Here is a 20,732-nt window from a genome sequence, read left to right as displayed (position 1 = left end):
TGCAGTGACTTTGGACTTGATAAAACACAGTGTTCCAACATTAGCAGATGACATGGCACCCCAATTCATCAATGCCTGTGGAAACTTCACATTGGACTTCAAGCAACTTGGATTCTGTACTTCTTCACTCTTTCTGTAGATTCTGGGACCTTGATTTCCAAATTAAATGCAAAATTTACTTTGATCTTAAAAGAGGACTTTTGGCTACTAAGCAACAGTCCAGTCCTTTTTTGTCCTTAGCCCAGGAAAGATGCTTGTATTGTCTCTGGTTCAGGAGTGTCTTGACACTCGGAATGTGTCTCATAGCCCATTTCCTGAATATGTCTGTGCCTGTGGTTCTTGCAGCCCAGTCTCACATTTTTTCGTGTCCCAGTCACGAAAAGTGCCCCATTTTCGTGACACGGTTTTATTTTGGTATTTATAATCCTCCCCTTCTCCTAAATCTAACCATAAGCGCTCCCTTCTCCTAAATCTAACCATAAGTGCCCCCCCCAGATCCCCCACCCGTCACCCCACGTCGTGCCCCTGTCAGGAAACGAATTTGTGCCCCATCACTAAAAGCACCCCATTTTCATGCCCTCATCACGTACCCATAGATCAATGGACTTTTCGTAATGCCGCCACAAACTGCCATGAGACTCGGTTGGGTTGTAGGGAGTCAATGAATGTCTTCTGGACAACTGTCAATTCAGCAGTCTTCTTCATGATTGCGGTTGTGTGTACCAAACCAGAATGAGAGATCCATGGTATTTATACTGAGTTATTCAAACTTGAAATTAAATATTCTAATATTTTGGGATATGTGTTCTAATTTTTGATCCATAAGCCATAATAATAATAAAAAAAAATTAAAAAGTGCTTGAAACATTTGTGTTTATACATAATGAGTCCAGACTATATAAAATTTTCACTTTGTGAATGGGAAATATACCTTATTTTTTGTGTTGCATTGTTAATGAAATAACATTGATTAGAAATAACTGTTGTAAAACCAGTCAAATATTTTACTTAGTGCTCCTGCTCTGCCAGCTATATATATATATTTTTAAATTCTCACTCTGCCAAATAGGATCTTCAAAAATCCAAGGAAGTGGAGAAACAGTGTTGCAACAAGACTGAATTCACTGTCGCTGGTGGGTGCAACCTTGATGTTCTAGTCAGAATATAATAAAACCTTTCTAAAAATGGTGTTTTGATGTTACACTTCAGATCATTCTTATCTGATTTTGCTTGAAGCTACATGGGTTGACTGCATTCTGGAAACTTCAAAAGCTGTTTGTTCTCTTTGTAAAGATCTCATATATCCTGCAATTTCACTTATCACACATAAGTGAAGATCTGTCTAATTAACAAAACCCCCATCATGTTCTCAACACCTGGGTGTGTGACAGGTAGAGGGCCCTCAGTGTTATGAATGGCAGAACTCCAACAAACGGCTCAAAGCTTCAGTTCTTGTGATGTTTCCTGGCACTCCTGTAGTTCTGCTCACATGGTGGAAAGTTGTTTCCAAGTGTTCTTTTTCATTAATTTTTTTTTTATTTTTTTTTTGTCAAACCTGTGAGATCAAAGTGTTCTGGTGGATGTGACCATGTTCAGCATCGCTATGGCAACACTTTTGCTTCCCTCTTTGATCTGTGATACTTTGAGGGTTGCCTGCATTCTTTCTGCAGTGGGTTTAGTAAGCCTGTGCTGGAATGCCGCGACTTTAGCAAACCATATTTCAGTTCATGTCCCATATGAGGTTTCCAGGTGGAACAATGACAGTAAATTCTTAGGCTGCCTTCTGTGCTTTATATCGTAATCTCAACCACTGTCTCTATTGTCTCCACAGAAGTCTTATCTCGGTTGTCATCCCCCTGTCTTTCATTTCTGTCATCCTGATAAGATGTTAACCACATACGGAGAAAAGTACAGTGGAAGTGTGGCCAAAAAAAAAAGAAACACCTAACCATGAAGAGGAAAATCATAATTCATAGCTGTTCAAGTTCCCCAAACCTCTGGTGTTCAGGCACATGGCTTCATTTTGTTGAGACACTGCAAAGCTAAGCTGAACCAGTGTGTGGGTTCTCGATGTCCTGCCTCTTCTTTCAGTACTGCCTTTGTGCTTTTACAAAGCACTGTTAGGCTAGTACCTCATGGAGTGGAATGCTGAAGAACATTGCCATTTTTGGATTCACCAACTTTTGTATCAAATGTTGGTGACAATCAGGATTCTGCCCTGTCATTAGCGACATGAGTGTGGTCAAGGCGTTTGTGGTGCTGGTGGCGCCCTGTTCTGGCTGCTGGGTAACAGGCTGGTATCAGTGGATTTTTAACAGATTTTTTTGTTCGTGCAATGTTTTAAGGTCTCCAAGCTTATTTCATTCCAGGTGTATATACCTCCATAGACCTTGGTGATGTCATAAGCGACGTTAATAGACAGCATCCTCAGAGAGCAGTGACGCGCATTGCGCTGCTTGGTGCTGCGTGCGTGGAATGAATGAATGAATGATAAAAATCGGTGCCGAGAGTCCGATCTGAAAGAAGCTCCACGCCAGATTTTACTGTGGACTGGTGACGATCGTAACCCACAGCACTACTTACTGCACTAAATGGGCTTCAGATGGGACCGAAGCTTTGCTCACCTCAGAGAACCCCGAGCACATCCGTTCAGTCAATTCAAGTGCATCTTTCTTTGAGACAATAAACTGAAATGAAATTCAGCATTAAAGATAATCATCTCGAAGAAAACAGAAGTTTTGTTTTTTTTTTTTTTGCTTTAAGTGTAAATTTGCAGGCACATAGTCCCTTGAGGGTGTATTTTTTTAAATTGTTAATACGACACTAATTTACAGAAATATTGTGTATTTATTTTAACCACGTCTACAATTTGATTGTAAAATCTCCCATTTAGAGTTTCATAAAATCTGCTGCTCCATGAAATGAAATCTTACTGGGAAAGGCGGAGAATGTTACTGTTTTACATAAAACTATGCATTTTAATAATATTTTTGCTGATCATTCCCATATTTGTGAAAAGAAAAACATGATTTGACTAACTTGGTAGGGGAAGCACTGAAAATACAATGAAATTCATTTAGATTCAGTTACTTTCTGCAAGACTGATATTCTTGAAAATACATATATGAGGCTATATGGCTGTTGCTATTTAATCTTATGATTTCCAGAAAATGTAAATATTTCTCTGATCACCCAGTCTGCACACACTAGAAAGGGTCTCTGTACCTACTGCAAAGCAGGGTATGAGAGTCCCAAACTACTGACCAAACATTGTATTTCAGTGATAGCTGATGCTTTTTAAACCATTAAAATTGTTCTGAAATAAATAGACTAATAGGCTTTTTATTTCAGAATTTTTTTTTAATTCTTTAATGTTTTTTATCCATTGTAATCAATTAATTCAACACACAGCTGCTCACCTCCTTCCTCAGTGGGTACTTGGGTTTGTTCAGGAGGGATTGACAGATGTGCTGCTGCTCCTGATGTTTCTGTTCAGAACATGCATTATTTTTGAGCAGAGCAGTTTACTAAATGTTTGTCTACATTGATTATTTAGCTAAAACAACAGTGAAATGTATAAATCCAGAGTTTTCTTCAGAAATATAGAAAAGTGATAAACTATGGACAAAGTTAGGAACAGATAACAGGCTAACATTCCAGAACGTTCCATCACAAACCCACCTTGCCTATGAAAGAACTGGGTGATATACTGTTGACCCTTTGCTTCCTTCTCCTGTCTGAGCTTTTTTTCTTTTCATTTTTTGCCTGCCATCTCCTCCTCCACTTGCTGTCGATGAAACGTTGTTGGACAGAGCAGGTGGACTGAACCATTTTATGTGAATGTGGGGGTGGGGGGTGAGCATGTTTCCAAAACAAATAAACTTAGTGTTACCAATACATTGTAAATAAACTACACGTGTGATTGTAAGTTTATGACTGAATGCCATATTATTTTGTCAGTATTATAATTGTATTAAGGGCCTCTTTGGGCCCCTGGAATCATTCTCCTTTTTCTCCCCTTTTTGGAGCCCCTGCATAAAAAACAATTAAAACTGGTTGATACAAGATATATCTTCTGTATGGTGGCTGAGAAAGGCCACAACACTTCGAAATTTAGACAAGCCTAATAAATGCAAAAGAAAAACAAACAACAACAACAACAACAAAAACAGCATGAATTTCATTTGCAAATTGCGTTGCAAGTTTTGTGAATTGACAATTGTCTCGAAAACAAAAAAAAACGCAGATATATAAGGGCCCCTTCACATATATCATGATTGAGGTAGAATGGCGCACAAAGGAGGAGTCAAATTGCACTCATGGGAAATTGGAGCCGCACTTGAATGCCTCATACAGCAATCAGCACATTCATTCGGGTACGGCAGATGCACTCTATATTCGCGTGCTGCTTGCGCCAGAAACCCATTCGAATGGCAAGCACGATGAGGTCGCATATGCCATGTGATCGTGTTCGGAGCATTTGAACAGCATGTCGTACGCAGGTCAGACATATCGTGCCGCGGCAGAGCAGCTGCAAGAAATCATCACCCATGTCGAACCGTGGCTGAATGATGCCATCGAGGCAGTTCACACCATTTAGTGGTTATTACTGTTGCCTCACGGCAAGAAGGTCATGGGATGGAGTCCCACCTGTGGTCTTTCTGTGTGGAGTTTGCATTTTCTCCTCGTGTTTGCGTGGGTTCCCTCCGGGTGCTCCGGCTTTCTCACACATCCAAAGACATGCAGATTAGATGGATTGGAAACTTTAAATTTTCTACAGGTTTGTCTATATGTGCTTCTGTCCTGTCCAGGGAGTATACCACCTCACGCCCTATGACTGCTGGGATAGACTCCAGCCTCCCACGACCCTGAACTGAAGTAAACGGTTGAAGATGAGTGAGTGAGTGAATAAAATAGCATAATAAGACAAGAGAGCATATATGACCGCAAAGGGCATATAGTCCTTTGTTTCTCGTGACATTGTGAGAGGGTTATTTCTTTCATGTCTTCTCGAACATTGTTTCATCCTGATTGCTAACCTTTGATCGTGATTCTTGTTCATGATCACTCATCTTTGATCCTGAACGCTGATTCTGATCACCCATCTTTGATCCTGATTGCTGAAACTCACTAAAGAGGTTGTTTTACTTTCAGTTTGAAAGTAAAAAAAAAAAAAAAAAAACAGTTGCAAATATAAATATAAATGCACAAATACACTGATCAATACTGGTTTACTAGCTACTCCTGTTCCTCTCCTTCCAGTCCTCTGTCTTCCTGTTACTCCTCCCCCTGAGTGAGGAGTTGTACAGTCTGATGGCCTGAGGGACAAAGGAGTTTTTCAGTCTGTTGGTCCTACAATTGGGAAGGAGCAGTTTGTGGCTGAAGAGGCTCCTCTGGTTGGTGATGACGGTGTGCAGAGGGTGACAGAGGGACAAATCCTTGTTCACTTGATACAAGCGAAGCGGTGCAAAGCTCGCTCATGGTACACTGTGTCACAAGCAGGAAGTGGCAAATTTTGAGTTCACAGTGAAACAGGAAATGTCAAATGTTGAACACTTCCTGGATCATCACTTCCTTGATTGACAATAGACGAGATCTTGTGGAATATTGCAGGAATTCAGTGGCAAGTTCACACTAAAACAGCAAGTGCCAAATTTAAAGTCCACAGTGAAACAGGAAATGTAAAATGTTGAACATTTGGACCACATGAAATCTGACTGGACAACCCAGGTGCCACCAAAGATGATTGGCATGTCACTGCACATCTGGTTGAAAAGAGACATTTTCTAGGTCCCTCCTGTACAGTAGTTAGCGCTGTGCATCACAAAACGTTCTAATCCACTTTAGTAGAAGAAGAAAAATCTTTGAGCCAGATTGGAACCCAAGTTTGGTCCTCGAGATCTACCTTCCTGACACTATCTGCTCCAACACACCGGAATCCAATGAAAGATTTGTTAGCAGGGTTTTAATGAGCCTTTCATAGAATTCTGACTTCTGTCTTCAAGACAGAAGTCAGACTACCAGAGCAAGAAATTTAGCTGAGGAAGCTTCTGCCATTAGAAGCGAAATGTCCTCTTGTCAAGCAACCCAGTCCAGTCGAAGATTTAAGCTTCTTGTTGTTAGCTGGTAAACTTTGAATCTGTGTGTTTTGCAGATGCTGTTTAGATATTTATAGACTGCGTTCATGTCCGACTTGCTTTTTCTAATCGCGTTTTTACCTTCTGGTTTGTAAAGAAAATAAGCATTTCGGGCTGATTGTCATGGAAACCAGTCCAACCGATAATCAGCCAATCAGAGCGGCGCGTAGCATCGCAGTCACATAATAAAGTGGATTATTTTCTCTCCAATGGGACAAATAATCAATGCCACTTGAAATACAAGTTGGAAATTAAATGATTTAAGTGTTATATAATTACAATAAAAATGCCTTTCATTTAGGTTAAAAAAACGTGTTGTTTGACAAAACACAAGACGGTAACACAATAATCCACAGAAACAGTTAAGAAGATCAACTCTGATCCTGTTCCTTTTTTATAAAATAAACTCGGTGGCTCTTGTTTTGGTTTTTGGGAGGCGGTGATGGTGTGATCCACTCCGTTTTTTCCCTCGTGCTCACCTTATCCACAGCGCTGAGTGTCTGAAAGAAGCCGACTCTTGTTTACGGCACAGATTCCGCCGATCAGACCCACAGTCCGTTTCAACCAAGGACCCGTCGGACCCTTTTCTCCGTTTGGACACGATCGCGACGCGAGGAGTGCACTTTGAAGCCGCCTTCTTTTATTTTCTACGAAGATGGAAGCGAAAGAGAAACGACAATAAAGCTCCTTGTCCCGCCTCCCGCCGTCACCGAGGTCGTCTGGAGATCCGCTTCTCTCCTGCGTGGCACAAGTCTGCTCTTCTCGACGGCCCACGGCCGACCCAAGGAGCTGAGGGGGGGAACAAAAAACGCTTTTTAAACGTACTCTTCGGCGCGGATCGATTACTGGATGAATGGCATAAGCATCAAAAGGCTTTTTTCATTCATTTTTTTCCAGCCACGCAGCCACCACCCCTGTGGATTCAGACGTGTTTCGACCCCCTCCTCCCCACATCCACAGCCCCTTCACACGGGAGATTCTGGGCTTTTTTTTTATTATTATTATTAATTATTATTATTATTTTGAGGGGGCGTTAATTGAATATTCTGATTAATCCACAAATAACAGCGTCGAGTGGTTTTGCTGGATTTATTATTCGTGTGAATAAACAGGCGATCTGTTTTTTTTTAAGCGATGGAGACTGAAGATGGGGATTACCATCATTTATCCACTAAAATCAAGGGCTTGTGTGCCTATTATCACAAATACTGCAAACTGTTATAGTATCTGTTTTTCTTCAAAGGAATTCCTCCATTAATATATTTTGTTCGAATCCAGCGGTTATTTTTTTACCCCCGTTTTTTCATATTAACGCTCCGTTTTTTTAGAAGCTGTTGCGCAGCATCTGATCAGATTTTATGCTTTGACCTTTTTTTAAACTATTAATATATATTTTTAAATAATGCCCAGGAGACTAGAAACACCGATGGGGATGCGGACCTTATTTTGGGGTTTGATGCTGTCTGTCTCCACAATCTGCATAAGGGCCACATATGGAGAGAGTAAGTTATACAATTTTTTACATATTTGTAATTTACAGCAAAGGAAGGCCTGGTAGGAGAGGCCTAAATATGTTTAATAAGTTCATATTAACACACTTTATAAGTGACTGCATGAAACACTTAAATTAACTAAACGTTATAGTAAAGAAGACCTTTGTACTGTTCCTTGTATATGTAAAGACCATGTGACAAACTGGTCAACACTTTTTACAAAATTTTATGAAGGAATTTTACAATTATGGAGGTTTGGTGCTCCTGTGGGCATAATGTTGATATGAGAAACCAGAAAACAGAGGATGAATCTGAGAACAAGCGACTAACAAGGTTACAATGACCATGTGGCCATTTTGCCTTTGGTAGTGTGGCATCATAAAGAGGCAAACCATTATTCTTCAAACATTGTACAGGAACACACACACAACAGGGCAAATGGAAAAATAAATACTAAAAAATAAGAATCCTACAGTGAAGATGACAAATTAAGTAATCCATGTGAAGAGGTACATTCATAAAATGTATTCACATGCTGAGTTCATAACACTGTTCAGTTTGAAATGTTATATTTACATCTCAGGATGAGGAAAAACAAATTAAGAATGAACTTTAGCTATGCTTAGTCATTAGATTCTGTTTTAAAAGACAGCAAACCTTTCAAACAAGCAGACATCAGTCACTTGAAGACTTAAAAGAAACAAAATTGGAGTTTTAGCAACTTAAGAGTTTTCTCTGAATTCCTGGTTTTCAACCAAATACACCAAAACATTATTAAATATTTCCACTAGCGTGTCTTTAACACTAAGAATTTAGTCTGTCACATGTCTGAAGCAGCACTTACCCATTTTATTGTATTGCTGTTTTTTATTCAAAAAGTTTTAATGATCAGATAAATAGTTGTGGTGTCTCTTTGCTAACCAGCTTTTATCGAGTGGCAAGCCATTGAATCTCATTTATTGAAAATTAAATGAAAGCGGATTTATTTATTTTTACATTCATTTATTTTTGCAAATGCTAAACAAGAACATCTCCGTGAGGACTACTGAGAGACAGTGACAGCTGACTCTTAAAGATGGTCATGATGATTGTTGTGTTATCACCACAGATTTCCTCACTTTGAATCAGGTAATCCTGATTTGTTGCAACACAATTTGTAAAGAGTTTCATTTAAATACTTTTTAAATTATGCTCATTGTGAGTTGTACACTAACAACAAATTCGACAGTATTTCACAGTTTGAATTCTGTTCTGTAGGCTAGTGATTATCTTCAGTGGATTTTTTTTTTTTAAGAAAAACTTAGGCAAATTTTCCAATGGAGTCTGTCCTCAAACAGTAAAGGCAAGAATTAAAGAGCATAAGTAATTCCATGATCTTTGTCTGTGAGGTAATTATTTGGCTCACAATTATTATTATTATTATTTTTAAATTAAGAAGGCTTATCTTTCAGTTTGGAACCTTTCTGCGTGTGCTAAGTGTAAGCCAGGATAGAGATGTGGTATAAATAATACAACCAGAAATCACATTTACATTAACAGCAGGGCAGACCAAATAACTGATTTTGATCGTTATCATAATAAATCAATAAATAAACTCACAGACGTGAACAAAATGCTGTGAACAAAGGGCAATATGAAAGAGGTACATTTCCTTGTACATGTGCAAGGATTTCGGAGTGTTTGAGTTGGTTGAATAACCTTTTACTGTATATAAAAGGCACCCCCCGAGGTTATTCTTTTATTCTGGATGCACAAAACTGTAAAGTGATTTTAATGTCACTATAGTGGTAAGTGCTCACTGAGAAACAGAAAAGGTTGTTCTAGAATGCCATAATTGTATTATGGACACATGGAGAGAAATTTGGTGTGGGTGTCATAATTGGTCCATTCGCATGTTTGAACACGTAACACATAACATTATTGAATATTCTCAAACACAACAAATATTTCTCTCTCTCTGTCTTACACACACACACACACACACACACAGAAAATTAAAAGGTTGGTTGGGAATGTGCCACTGATGTGTGCAAAGCTTTTCACGCAAACCATTTCATTTTATTCATAAACGCAAACTTCTTCCTGGAAGTTGGGATAGATTTCCGTGTTTCCGTGCACTTCTCTCCCACTGAATGCCGGGAAGGAATAAAAATACGTACCCCCTGCCTGAAATCCTGTTTTCCAACCAACATTCTTGAATCTGGTACACTAAAATAATATGATGTCATAATCCATAATTCAGTTTGTCTTTGTTGCTGTAGCAAACAGAAAAAGTTGAACTTGTTAACTGCATGTGAATGTGTGCGGTGGATGGCTGCTGATCATGCACCCAGCAGTGGTGGAGTTTTCTGTTGTCGTTATTCAAATCAAATCAAATCAATTTTATTTATATAGCACCAAATCACAACAAACAGCTGCCCCAAGGTGCTTTATATTGTAAGGCAAGGCCATACAATAATTAAAACGACCCCCTGTGAGCAAGCACTTGGCAACAGTGAGAAGGAAAAACTCCCTTTTAACAGGAAGAAACCTCCAGCAGAACCAGGCTCAGGGAGGGGCAGTCTTCTGCTGGGACTGGTTGGGGCTGAGGGAGAGAACCAGGAAAAAGACATGCTGTGGAGGGGAGCAGAGATCAATCACTAATGATTAAATGCAGAGTGGTGCATACAGAGCAAAAAGAGAAAGTCTATAGCAGCATAACTAAGGGATGGTTCAGGGTCACCTGATCCAGCCCTAACTATAAGCTTTAGCAAAAAGGAAAGTTTTAAGCCTAATCTTAAAAGTAGAGAGAGTTATTGAAAATAGGAAACATTTGGTTTGCTCTCCGCCACGTACCATCAACATGTGACTGCAGAATCAGAAGTACTTTATTGGGATTGTCTGTGTTATAGTCTCAAAAATTAGAACTAGTTGAATCTGCCGTCGATCAACAACAATGACATAGAGCAGGAGAAACTGGAGCCTGAGATCGGATTCCTAAGCAGGCGGCATACAAATGGTACCATTTGAACCCACTGGAAGGATCTTAGCTTAATACTCTCTGCACAAACCACTTGGCGCATTTTCAAGAACAGAACCTAGTAAAATTGTCTACTTCAATATGGTTGTGTGAACATTACCGATTTAACTGCAGTTGTGACAGATGTCTGCTTGTTTTCAAACACAAAATTGTGTGAATGTGGTCAGCTGTGTGACGGAGCTCTGTGTTTGCGTGCAAGAGAGTGAGTGCACCAAGGCTCTGCATATGATAACTGGACTTTAATAGAATTTTCACTTGTTTTCAATCATATAAATTACTCATGAATGAACTTGGGCTGTAGTTACAACTGATGCTGATGGTGATTTGGTCCTTAAATGTGCCGGCACGTCTGTTTTGTGGCAGTAAACAAGATGATCAGTTGCAGAGCCATGTATTCTGTCACGTAAATTAGTTACTGCAAAAAGAAACACAACAAATCTCTTTCACCATTTAAGACACAAGCATGAAGGGGGGAAAGTAGAAGAATAGTCAGTTTACAACTAGTTACAATTTTCAGTTGCTGTTTTGAGGCCTTAAATTCTGGACAGATAATACATGTGCTCTTTTTTGTTAACGTTTTGAGTGATGTCACATTCGGGATTTTTTGCACCCAATCTTGATCATAGTCATTTCATGTTGAGCATCTACTGATGTGGAGTTTCAATCCCATATTTGTATTTATTCACATAAATCCAATGTATATGCTTGACAGTTGAACCACTCTGCAATGCAGTAAGAAGAAAACTACATGCAATTCGAGCTGCTCCCTAATGTTTAGTGCTTAATGCTTTTAAAAACAAAATAACAAATTAAACAAACAATGTTTCTATTGGCTCTAAACAATGCCAATTAATTAGATTAGAAAGAACTTCATTAATCCCTTGAGAAGACTCCCTCAGGGAGTATAGTATTGTAATAGTTGTATTCACTGCAAAGAAAGGGGAAGGGGATGTGATGATTTGTGGTATTTTCATGCCGGTCACTAGGTGTCAGTGATGTTAGTTAATTGTGTGGTGAGATGGAAGAGAAGGTGGTAAAAGAAGAGTGGACAGTGCAGACAAATCCTGTGAGTGCAGAAACTACAACGAGTGAAGTGAAATTGTGAAAAGGATCTAGTGGTTAAGGTGTTGGGCTTGAGTCCAGAAGATCATGGGTTCAAATCCCCGCCTGACTGGAAAATCACTAAGGGCCCTTGGGCCAGGCCTTTAATCCCCTATTGCTCCCGGTGTGTAGTGAACGCCTTGTATGGCAGCACCCTGACATCAGGGTGAATGTGAGGCATAATTGTAAAGCGCTTTGAGAGTCTGATGCAGATGGAAAAGCGTTATGTAAATGCAGTCCATTTACCATTTACATGGAAGCCAGATGTGGCAGCTGTCAAAAAAATGGATTTGGTGAATATTTAAAGTGAAGCAAAGCTTAGATATGCATTTGAAACCCTTTGGCTTTGTTCAGACTGCCAGTTCAAATCACATTTAAGGGCCCCTTCACACGTAGTTCGAATGTGGTCGAATTGCGCATAAAGCAGGAAATGTATGCAATAAATGTAAAATCGTAGCTGCCTCCAACGCCGCAACCATCACAGCAGGTTCATTCATGCCTGCCCATTGGTTCAATGTTTTCGTGGTTCACTCATACGAGCTGTTCCGCCGTGATTCGCCCTGATTTATACTTATTTGTACTATGTGTGAACGGGCCCTAAACCATGGCTGATTCAAATCTGATCCCACTGACTGACTGTCCACATTATATGTAACAAGTGACAAGATACGATTTCTGTCTCCGTATTGTAATCCTCATCTGCTGTCTAATCCACATTGGTTGCTATAGTAATGAAAGCCATACATGTACAGAGTGACATGTCCGAATGCAGCAACTACGGAGGTCTGACTCATGGGATATGGTCTGTAATCACAGGTGAGTTTATATGTGTTTGTATAATTTACATTTTTAAATTTATACAGTGTAAAAGGACTCGAAGTGTGCTGTTAGGTGACAGTTTGATCAGCTAAATGAGCCATGAGGGAAAAAAATGAACACACACATACTTGCACACACACACGTGCACACGCAAAAAAGTCCAGACTGAATGTGCACGGTCAAAGTCACATCCAAAAATGGTCACACAAAATGCAGTGTCTAATTAAAGCCTTTAACAAAGTGCGGTGGATTTCAGGTGTGAGATGCGTTCCTTTTTGGAGGTAATTTTACAGGTTAGTTTGGGCTTTTGTATCTGCCTGCATGTTTTTTTTTTTTTTTTGCTGACCCTCGACTGTGAGCAGTGAGAGGAGAACAGGCCAACCAGCTCTCATGGTGTAAAACTCACAAAAAACCTGAAAAGTAAAAACACAGTCGGAATCCAACTGTTTAGACTTGCTGCATGGAATTATCTTCAAATCAGATATGCATATACGGAAATCGGACTGACAGTCGTGATGAGCTAACAAGTACCGAGTAGAGTTATGGTGCCCTGACACTTGCACGACTTTGATCCAAAGTCGTGACTTTGATTTACAAAAGTAAATCTTAAAATTGACATGGTTCCTATTGAAAGGGTTAACCAACATAGATTTTTAGGAATAATAATCGATCACAGGATGTGCTGGAAACCCCACATTGCTAGCAATCTAAAATGGCCAGAAGTATTTCCATAATGGGGAAAGCCAAACATTTCTTAGATCAGGAGTCCTTATATATTATTTATTGCACATTAATATTACCATATATTAGCTATGGCATTGAGGTATGGGGTAATACATATAAAAGTAATGTAGACACACTTTTTAAGTTACAGAAAAGGGCAATAAGAATCATCCATAATGTAGGCTTCAGAGATCATACGAGTACACTGTTTTTACAATCCAAAATACTAAAATTTAGAGATCTTGCAGAATTTAAAACTTTACAAATTATTTTTTAAAGTGAAACAAAACCTACTATCAGATAACCTCCAAAAATTGTTTAGTGAAAGAGAGGGAGATTACAATCTAAGAAGGAAATATAATTAAAAAAAACAGTGTGCTCGTACAACAATGAAACAAATGTGCCTTACGAGACATGGGGTGGATTTATGGAATAACCTAACTGAGGACATCAAAGTATGTACTACAGTACATCAATTCAAAAGAAATTTTAAACTCAAAATATTAAAAAAATATGAAACTGAATAACATAATTCTTAGTATACATACATGTGTGCATGTTTGTGGATCTAAACTGTTATATTATTTGGGCATGACGAACGTATGGGAAATATGAATGCACACGAGTTGCCCATGATACATGTGTGTGGGGAAAAAAAAAAATTAATATATCAAGTTTAATCGAATATAGGTAAATGTGCGTGCATGCATGCATGGGCTGGATGCCCATGGGTGCATGTATGTGGGTTAAAAGTGTTATACTGTCAAATCTCATTGAATCTAGTGTGTGTATTGGTGTATGCAAGGGTATTTGTGTATAGAGGTAGTGTATTTATGTAAATACATGTTGATATGTATAATGCAAGGTGTGTGTTTATATAGGTATATATGATCTCAAAAATTTTTTTATTTATTCTTGTCTGCGTAGTCGAAAATAAAACATGTGAAAGGGGGTAGAAAATATACGTTTTACTTCATTCTACTCCCTTTGAGTAATGTATGGATTTTCAAAGATGAATGTGCGCAATGTATAAATGTTTTTAACTTGCTCAATAAAGTATTCATCATCATCATCATTCGCTCACTTCCATGCACTCTGCTGTGCAGGAGAGTAAACTGGAAACCATTGTAAACTGTGCACGGCTTCATACAAGTGCGCAAAGAAAATTTTTAAATGTTCAAAATCTCCGTCACACATTAATCACGTGAATTTCACATAAACATTCCGCAAACAATAAACAAAAAAAAACACTGTGTGCAAGTGATTGTATCAGTGCACTGCATCACAGCGCAAGTCATTTGATCGATTATAATGTGAATGAATGAATGAAATTTATTTCAGCAACACAGCACAGTCACAACGTATCAAAACAAAACCGGAACAAGACCAAAATTTGCACTGTGTGTCTGAAAGGGGGTGGGAAGAAGCAAAGCTTATCAGTTACCCAACCCCCTTTACCAAAAGTCCAAGTCCAACACTATTAGCACTTATGCTCAAAAAAACACAGACTCATAAATACATATTCATTTTTGCTCACACTCCTATATATACATATATACACCACAGATACATAGCATACATTAACAAGGTTATACATCATATTTATACATTATTTAATTAAATTATATTTTTCATTATATCCGGAAATTATTAAATTTTTATAATGTTTCTTAAAACAAACTAAAGAACCACATAATCTAATTTCAACAGGACATTCGTTCCAAACCTTCACCCCTTTAACTGAAACACAAAAACCCTTTACATTGGTGTGTATAGGAGGCTTCTTGAATACAGCACATCCTCGTAAACTATATTCAGAGTCCCTGATCTTGAACAGGTTCTGGACATGAAGTGGTAAGGCTTGATTGTTAGCTTTGTACAAAGTTTGTATTGTGATGTAATCCACTAAATCTCTGAATTTCAATAAATTTAAAGTCGTAAACAGGGAATGTGTTGACTCAAGATAATGTTTGTTACAGATGATTCTAATGGCACGTTTTTGTAAGAGAAATATTTGATTGGTGTTTGATTTGTGTTACCCCAAGACTCAATACAATATGTCATATATGGTGCTATTAAAGAATGATATAAAGTAAGTAACCCTTCCTGTGACAGTATGTCCTTGGCCCTGTACATGATGGCAATGGATTTTGACATTTTCGATTTTATGTAATTTATATGTGGTTTCCAGCTGAGTTTATTATCAATTATAACACCTAGGAATTTATTCTCAGTTAGTGTCTCTATTTCCATATTGTTAATGGTTACATTTTTACATTTAGGTACAAGTTTATTTCCAAATATAATACATTTAGTTTTTCCAAGGTGGAGTGACAATTTGTTAGCGTTAAACCAAGCCTTAAATTTATCCACTTCATTTTCCACAGTGTCCAGAAGCTGTTCAAGATTATCACCACTGCAGAACACAGTTGTGTCATCTGCAAAAAGGACACACCTCAGTGCTCTTGACACCCAACTTATATCATTTATATACAGTATAAATAACAAAATGTGCTGTTAAATCTATCATAAACATACTTTTACAGCTGCTCATTAGAAGGAATGAACATGCAACTGTGTTAGAAAGCTATTACAATATAAACATTACAATTAATTACCTTTCAAGACTATTCCAAATGTATTTGCCACCTCATGAAGCGAGAGAGAGAGAGAGAGAGAGAGAGAGAATGAATCCAGCTGAAATGATCCTCTGTGATTCCGGAAGCGATTAGAGATGTTTTCAACAGCCAAACTCTGAGAGAAAATGATTAATCTGAACATATATAAAATAATTATTTTGTAGCGCTACAAAATAATTATTTTATATACGCATTTCAGTGCTTCTTTCACTTTTGGGCCACATTGGACTGGGTCCAAACACCATTGTACCTAGACTTGTTAAATTTGGATTACATTATCCAAGAGAGGCTACGGCTTCTTTAAAACTTGATTTCAAATTTGTGCTTTATTCTACAACCCTCAAAGACAAAAGTAAATAATTTATTAGAAGTAATTACATTGCATTTGTAACTACTTTGAATTCAGTTTATAATTTCTTGCATGGTCCAATGAAAATAAAAAACACACACATTGTCATTTTTTTCGGGCAACATGTAAAATTACTTGAGGCAGGTTTGGTAGCCAAGTGGTTAGTGCACTTGATTTTAGTGTGGAACGTTCCTGGTTCAAACCCCACTCATGCCGCGTTTCTTCACGTAATGTGGAGTTGCGCCAAGAAGGGCATCTTGTTTAAAAGTTGTACCAAATCATGGCTCTGCTATGGCGTTCCTGAGTGAAAACAAGGGAGCACCCAAAGGGACTTTCTTTCTTTGTAACATTGATATTTTAACAGTAATGACGGAGAATGCCATGAATTAGTTCTTATGTCAGTTCAAATCATTGCTACCAAGTTGGAGTATGCGATTTGCAACTTTATGATATGTCATGAATGCAGCATTACATCTTCTTCTTATGATTGCTGCTTTAGGGGTCACCACATCTGCTGGTCAAATAATTTGTATTAGAATACTGTAATATTATGATTAAAAATCATTTCTTTTAGCACCACCAAGGAATATCACAGGCATTGTTAAGATATATAGAACAACTCCAAATCAACTAGCACTTCATGTAATTAATTTCTTTAGATTTTTCTTTATCTGTTGTAGGTCAGGTGATCACACATCCTGTCCACAAGGAAAACTAGAGTGCAAACCTCTGCCATCACTAGTTTCCAATTCCACAACTTTTTACCTTGGAAAAATTTTCAAGGTCAAATTCCTGTTAGAAGTTGACTTTTCATAAGCTAAATTAGATGTGATTAAATGTCAGGAGTATGTATTTAGTTCATGCACTTCAAAGTTTTTTGTGATGTTGTAAGATTTATATTTATTTATTTATTTATTTTTATTTTCAATTTCTGAATTCTTTAACAGATAATTTTCACACAACATTGGTTATCTTTGCTATGCTCAATTTATCATTGCTTTTTGGCACTTGGTTTCTGACTGATAACTGTAAGATAGACAAACAGGCATAAAATTGGAACCTCTGTCCAATTTTGGTTATGTAAATAAATCCATAACAGGAAAATGAGAGTGACTGACACACTTTTGATTGAGATATAATGCAAAATGTACACCAAAAAGGCCTTTCAATATTAAATTTAAATGTTCACAAAATGCACAGTCCAGATCAGATCAGGATCAAACCTTGTCAGGCGATAGTGAGTGCCAGTCTGCACCTCACTTTCAAATATGAGAGTGATTGGGGCACGTTTGATTAAGATATAATGTAAAATATACATAAAATGGGGTTTTAAATGGCCACAAAATCTGTAATCCAAATCTGGATCAAACTTTGTCAGTCGCTAAAGGATACCATCCTACATAACACTCTCAAATATGAAAGAAATTTAATCTTTGTTGACACATTGATGAAGTTTTGAAAATTTGTTCAGTGTTAAAGGATAGGGATTTTTCCAATTTTACAAAATTTTTCCTGACTTTGACCTTAGTCCTGTGGCCTTGAAAACTGAATCAGGTCTTGCCTGTCAGGATATGAATCATCTGTAAAAAATTCATAATGATATATGAAAAATTGTGGGTTACAGGCTGTTCAAAAACAAACAAACAGGAGCGAAAGCATAACCCCCACCAACGTAACAAGTCCACCAGAGCTTGCAGTATTATTATTATTGTTGTTATTTTGAGGTGTGATATTTTTTTCCCCACTGCACTGGTACACTGGTTTGTAGGCTTTCCTACCATGATAAATCCCACTTTAACCCTTACACATGGCACTGTGGAAAACCTGAATGGCAGCACACTGTATGCACTCAAATGGCAGTCAGCATTCTGTTTGGCAGTCAGTGCTCTTTCCTTTTTCTTTGGGGTATGGCACGTTGCAGTGCAGCACATGTTGTCATGCCAAATCAGGCGACTCAGACATGACTGCTGTCACGTTTACTGCAAGGTTACCCACTACGTCCTTCCTGGGTGGTGTGGTGGGTTAGTGATTAGCACTGGTGCCTCAGCAAAAAGGTTGTGGGATCGATTCCCGTCCTTTCTGTATGGAGTTTGCATTTTCTTCCCTGTGTCTGCGTGGGTTTCCTCTGGGTACTCTGGTTTTCTCCCACAGTCAAAAGCATGCTTAGGGTCTGCTCCTTGCTCTGCCTCTGACCAAGGCAGAGTCTCTACATCTGGAGTTGGTCCCGGGTGCTGGACTGTGGCTGGCCACTGCTCCTAGTGGTTTGATTGTGTCTAACTGTAATTAAGATGGGTTAAATGCAGAGGACAAGTTTCGGTGTATATATGTGCAATGACAATAAAGTTTTTATTCTGTTCTTCCCCTGTGCCCTGCTCATCCTCTTTTTTTTTGTCGATGAAAATGCGTATATGATGTTTGTTGTGTAAGTTTGTCTGTTGTGAGCTAATTTTGCAGGACTCTGTGCAACAGGCTGAATCAGTGGCATGTTCCCGTATATGGATGGGAAAGTCTGTCACTGGGCTGGTTTGTGAATGAATGCAATCAAATGCTGTCCTGCAACTCTTCCAAGCTGTCAGCTGAGATTTACAATGCTTAATTAAACACCTTTTGTTTTTTCCCAGTTGGCCACTTGTTGGATTTGCCTAAATGCAGTTTGACCAATGGCACCTACTCCATGGGCTGCTGAACCAACAGCCCATGGAGTATTTTACAATTGTGAGAGGATTGTAAATATTTGGTCCAGGCCCGGCGCCAGAAAAAAATATTAAGGGGGCGATGAATTTATCACAGGGGGCGGGGTCGCCCGCCCCCCCAAAAAAGTGTGCACCGGAGGGTACCTGCCTCTGAGTGAATTGGGTGCGCTCCTAGAAAGCTCGTGTATTTAGGCTACACCGTTGTAAGAGACTGACTGAGTAAGAGTAAAGAGTGATGACAGTATTTTTTTAATTATTTGAACGTATAGACCCTCGGTCAAATGATCTCCTGCATACCACAAAACCAAACCAACAACTGATCTGAGAAATGACATGAGACAGTAGATTAACCCCACATACAGCCCTCCATCACAAGCACAAACACAGCGCAATTGGGCATGACAGTCACACAACGGGTCAAAGATAAACCTTTCATGTAGATATACAGTGGTCCCTCATTTATCGCGGGAGTTACGTTCTAAAAATAACCCGCAATAGGCAAAATCCGCGAAGTAGGCAGCGTTATTTTTTACAATTATAGACGTTTTAAGGCTGTAAAACCCCTCACTACACACTTTATACACTTTTCTCAAACAGGCTGTTGGGAAAGTGTAGGAACACGGACCCACAACAGGGGGTGCAAATGAACGGACAATGGAGAAAGTCAAATAACACTTTTACTGTTGTGAAATAAGCACAACAAACACAACCGATTACAATAACAGACAATAAAGCTGAATCACAAAGGTGTCATGTGGGCAGGCTCGAAGATAGGAGACGTCTGTCCAAAGCACAACCGGAACCACACGATTTCCTCCGCCACCGAACCCCGGGAATAGTGGAGCCGCCAAGTCCCGAACTCCCAGGTGGCCACTGCCTCCGCTTGTCGGATCCGGTACTGCTGGCGAGGAACAGAAACAGTCAGATGTGGGTGCGCCTGCACCCAGCAACACGTATGGTGGAAAAACCACCTCCACCTCTCGTCAGGAAAACACTGTAGTGCAGGAATGTGAGTACTTATCCAAAATACAGTCTCCTGCTGTTCTTTTCTCTTTCTGTGTAAAGGCAAAAAGTATATTATGGTCAAAAGATAATCTGTTTGGCTAGATACGTTACCTCCTTGGTAGAGCGATATCTCGGCAGAGAAGTGGAGATGACGTCTTGCAGATATACCGCTGCGGATCAGATGATTGGTAACAGCTGTCGTAGGTGACAGCTGTCACCCCGGCTGCTCCTGTGAGATGGCAGCGCCCTCTGGTACCTGGAGCCCGCACTCCAGGCAGGGTGCCCTCTGGTGGTGGTGGGCCAGCAGTACCTCCTCTTCAGCGGCCCACACAACAGGACCCCCCCCTCAACGGGCGCCTCCTGGCGCCCGACCAGGCTTGTCCGGGTGGCGGCGGTAGAAATCGGCCAGGAGGGCCGGGTCCAGGATGAAGCTCCTCTTCACCCAGGAGCGTTCTTCGGGGCTGTACCCCTCCCAGTCCACCAAATACTGGAAGCCCCGGCCCATCCTTCGGACATCCAAAAGCCGGCGCACAGTCCAAGCCGGCTCGCCATCGATGATCCGGGCAGGAGGTGGTGCCGGACCCGGAGTACAGAGGGGTGAGGTGTGATGTGGCTTAATCCGGGACACATGGAAAACGGGATGGATCCGCAGTGAGGCCGGAAGCTGAAGCCTCACTGCGGCTGGACTGATGACCTTGAGGATCTTAAACGGACCGATATACCGTTCCTGCAATTTAGGGGAGACCACTTGGAG

General features: G+C 39.5%; 1 protein-coding gene across 1 annotated transcript in view; it reads left to right on the top strand.

Annotated features, from left to right (window-relative positions):
• Positions 1 to 6,625: 6,625 nt before the first annotated feature.
• igf1ra (insulin-like growth factor 1a receptor) overlaps positions 6,626 to 20,732 on the top strand; it is a 242,427-nt gene continuing 228,320 nt past the window's right edge. The window contains exon 1 of the mRNA XM_034176564.1: positions 6,626 to 7,639. Coding sequence (XP_034032455.1) covers positions 7,540 to 7,639 — 100 coding nt within the window. The 5' untranslated portion in view covers positions 6,626 to 7,539. The remainder of the gene's footprint in view (positions 7,640 to 20,732) is intronic.

Source organism: Thalassophryne amazonica, chromosome 8 (assembly GCF_902500255.1).
Source record: "Thalassophryne amazonica chromosome 8, fThaAma1.1, whole genome shotgun sequence".
In the NCBI taxonomy this organism is placed as follows: Eukaryota; Metazoa; Chordata; class Actinopteri; order Batrachoidiformes; family Batrachoididae; genus Thalassophryne; species Thalassophryne amazonica.
The sequence above is the reverse complement of the archived record's forward strand: the minus strand, read 5'-3'. Positions and strand labels throughout refer to the sequence as shown.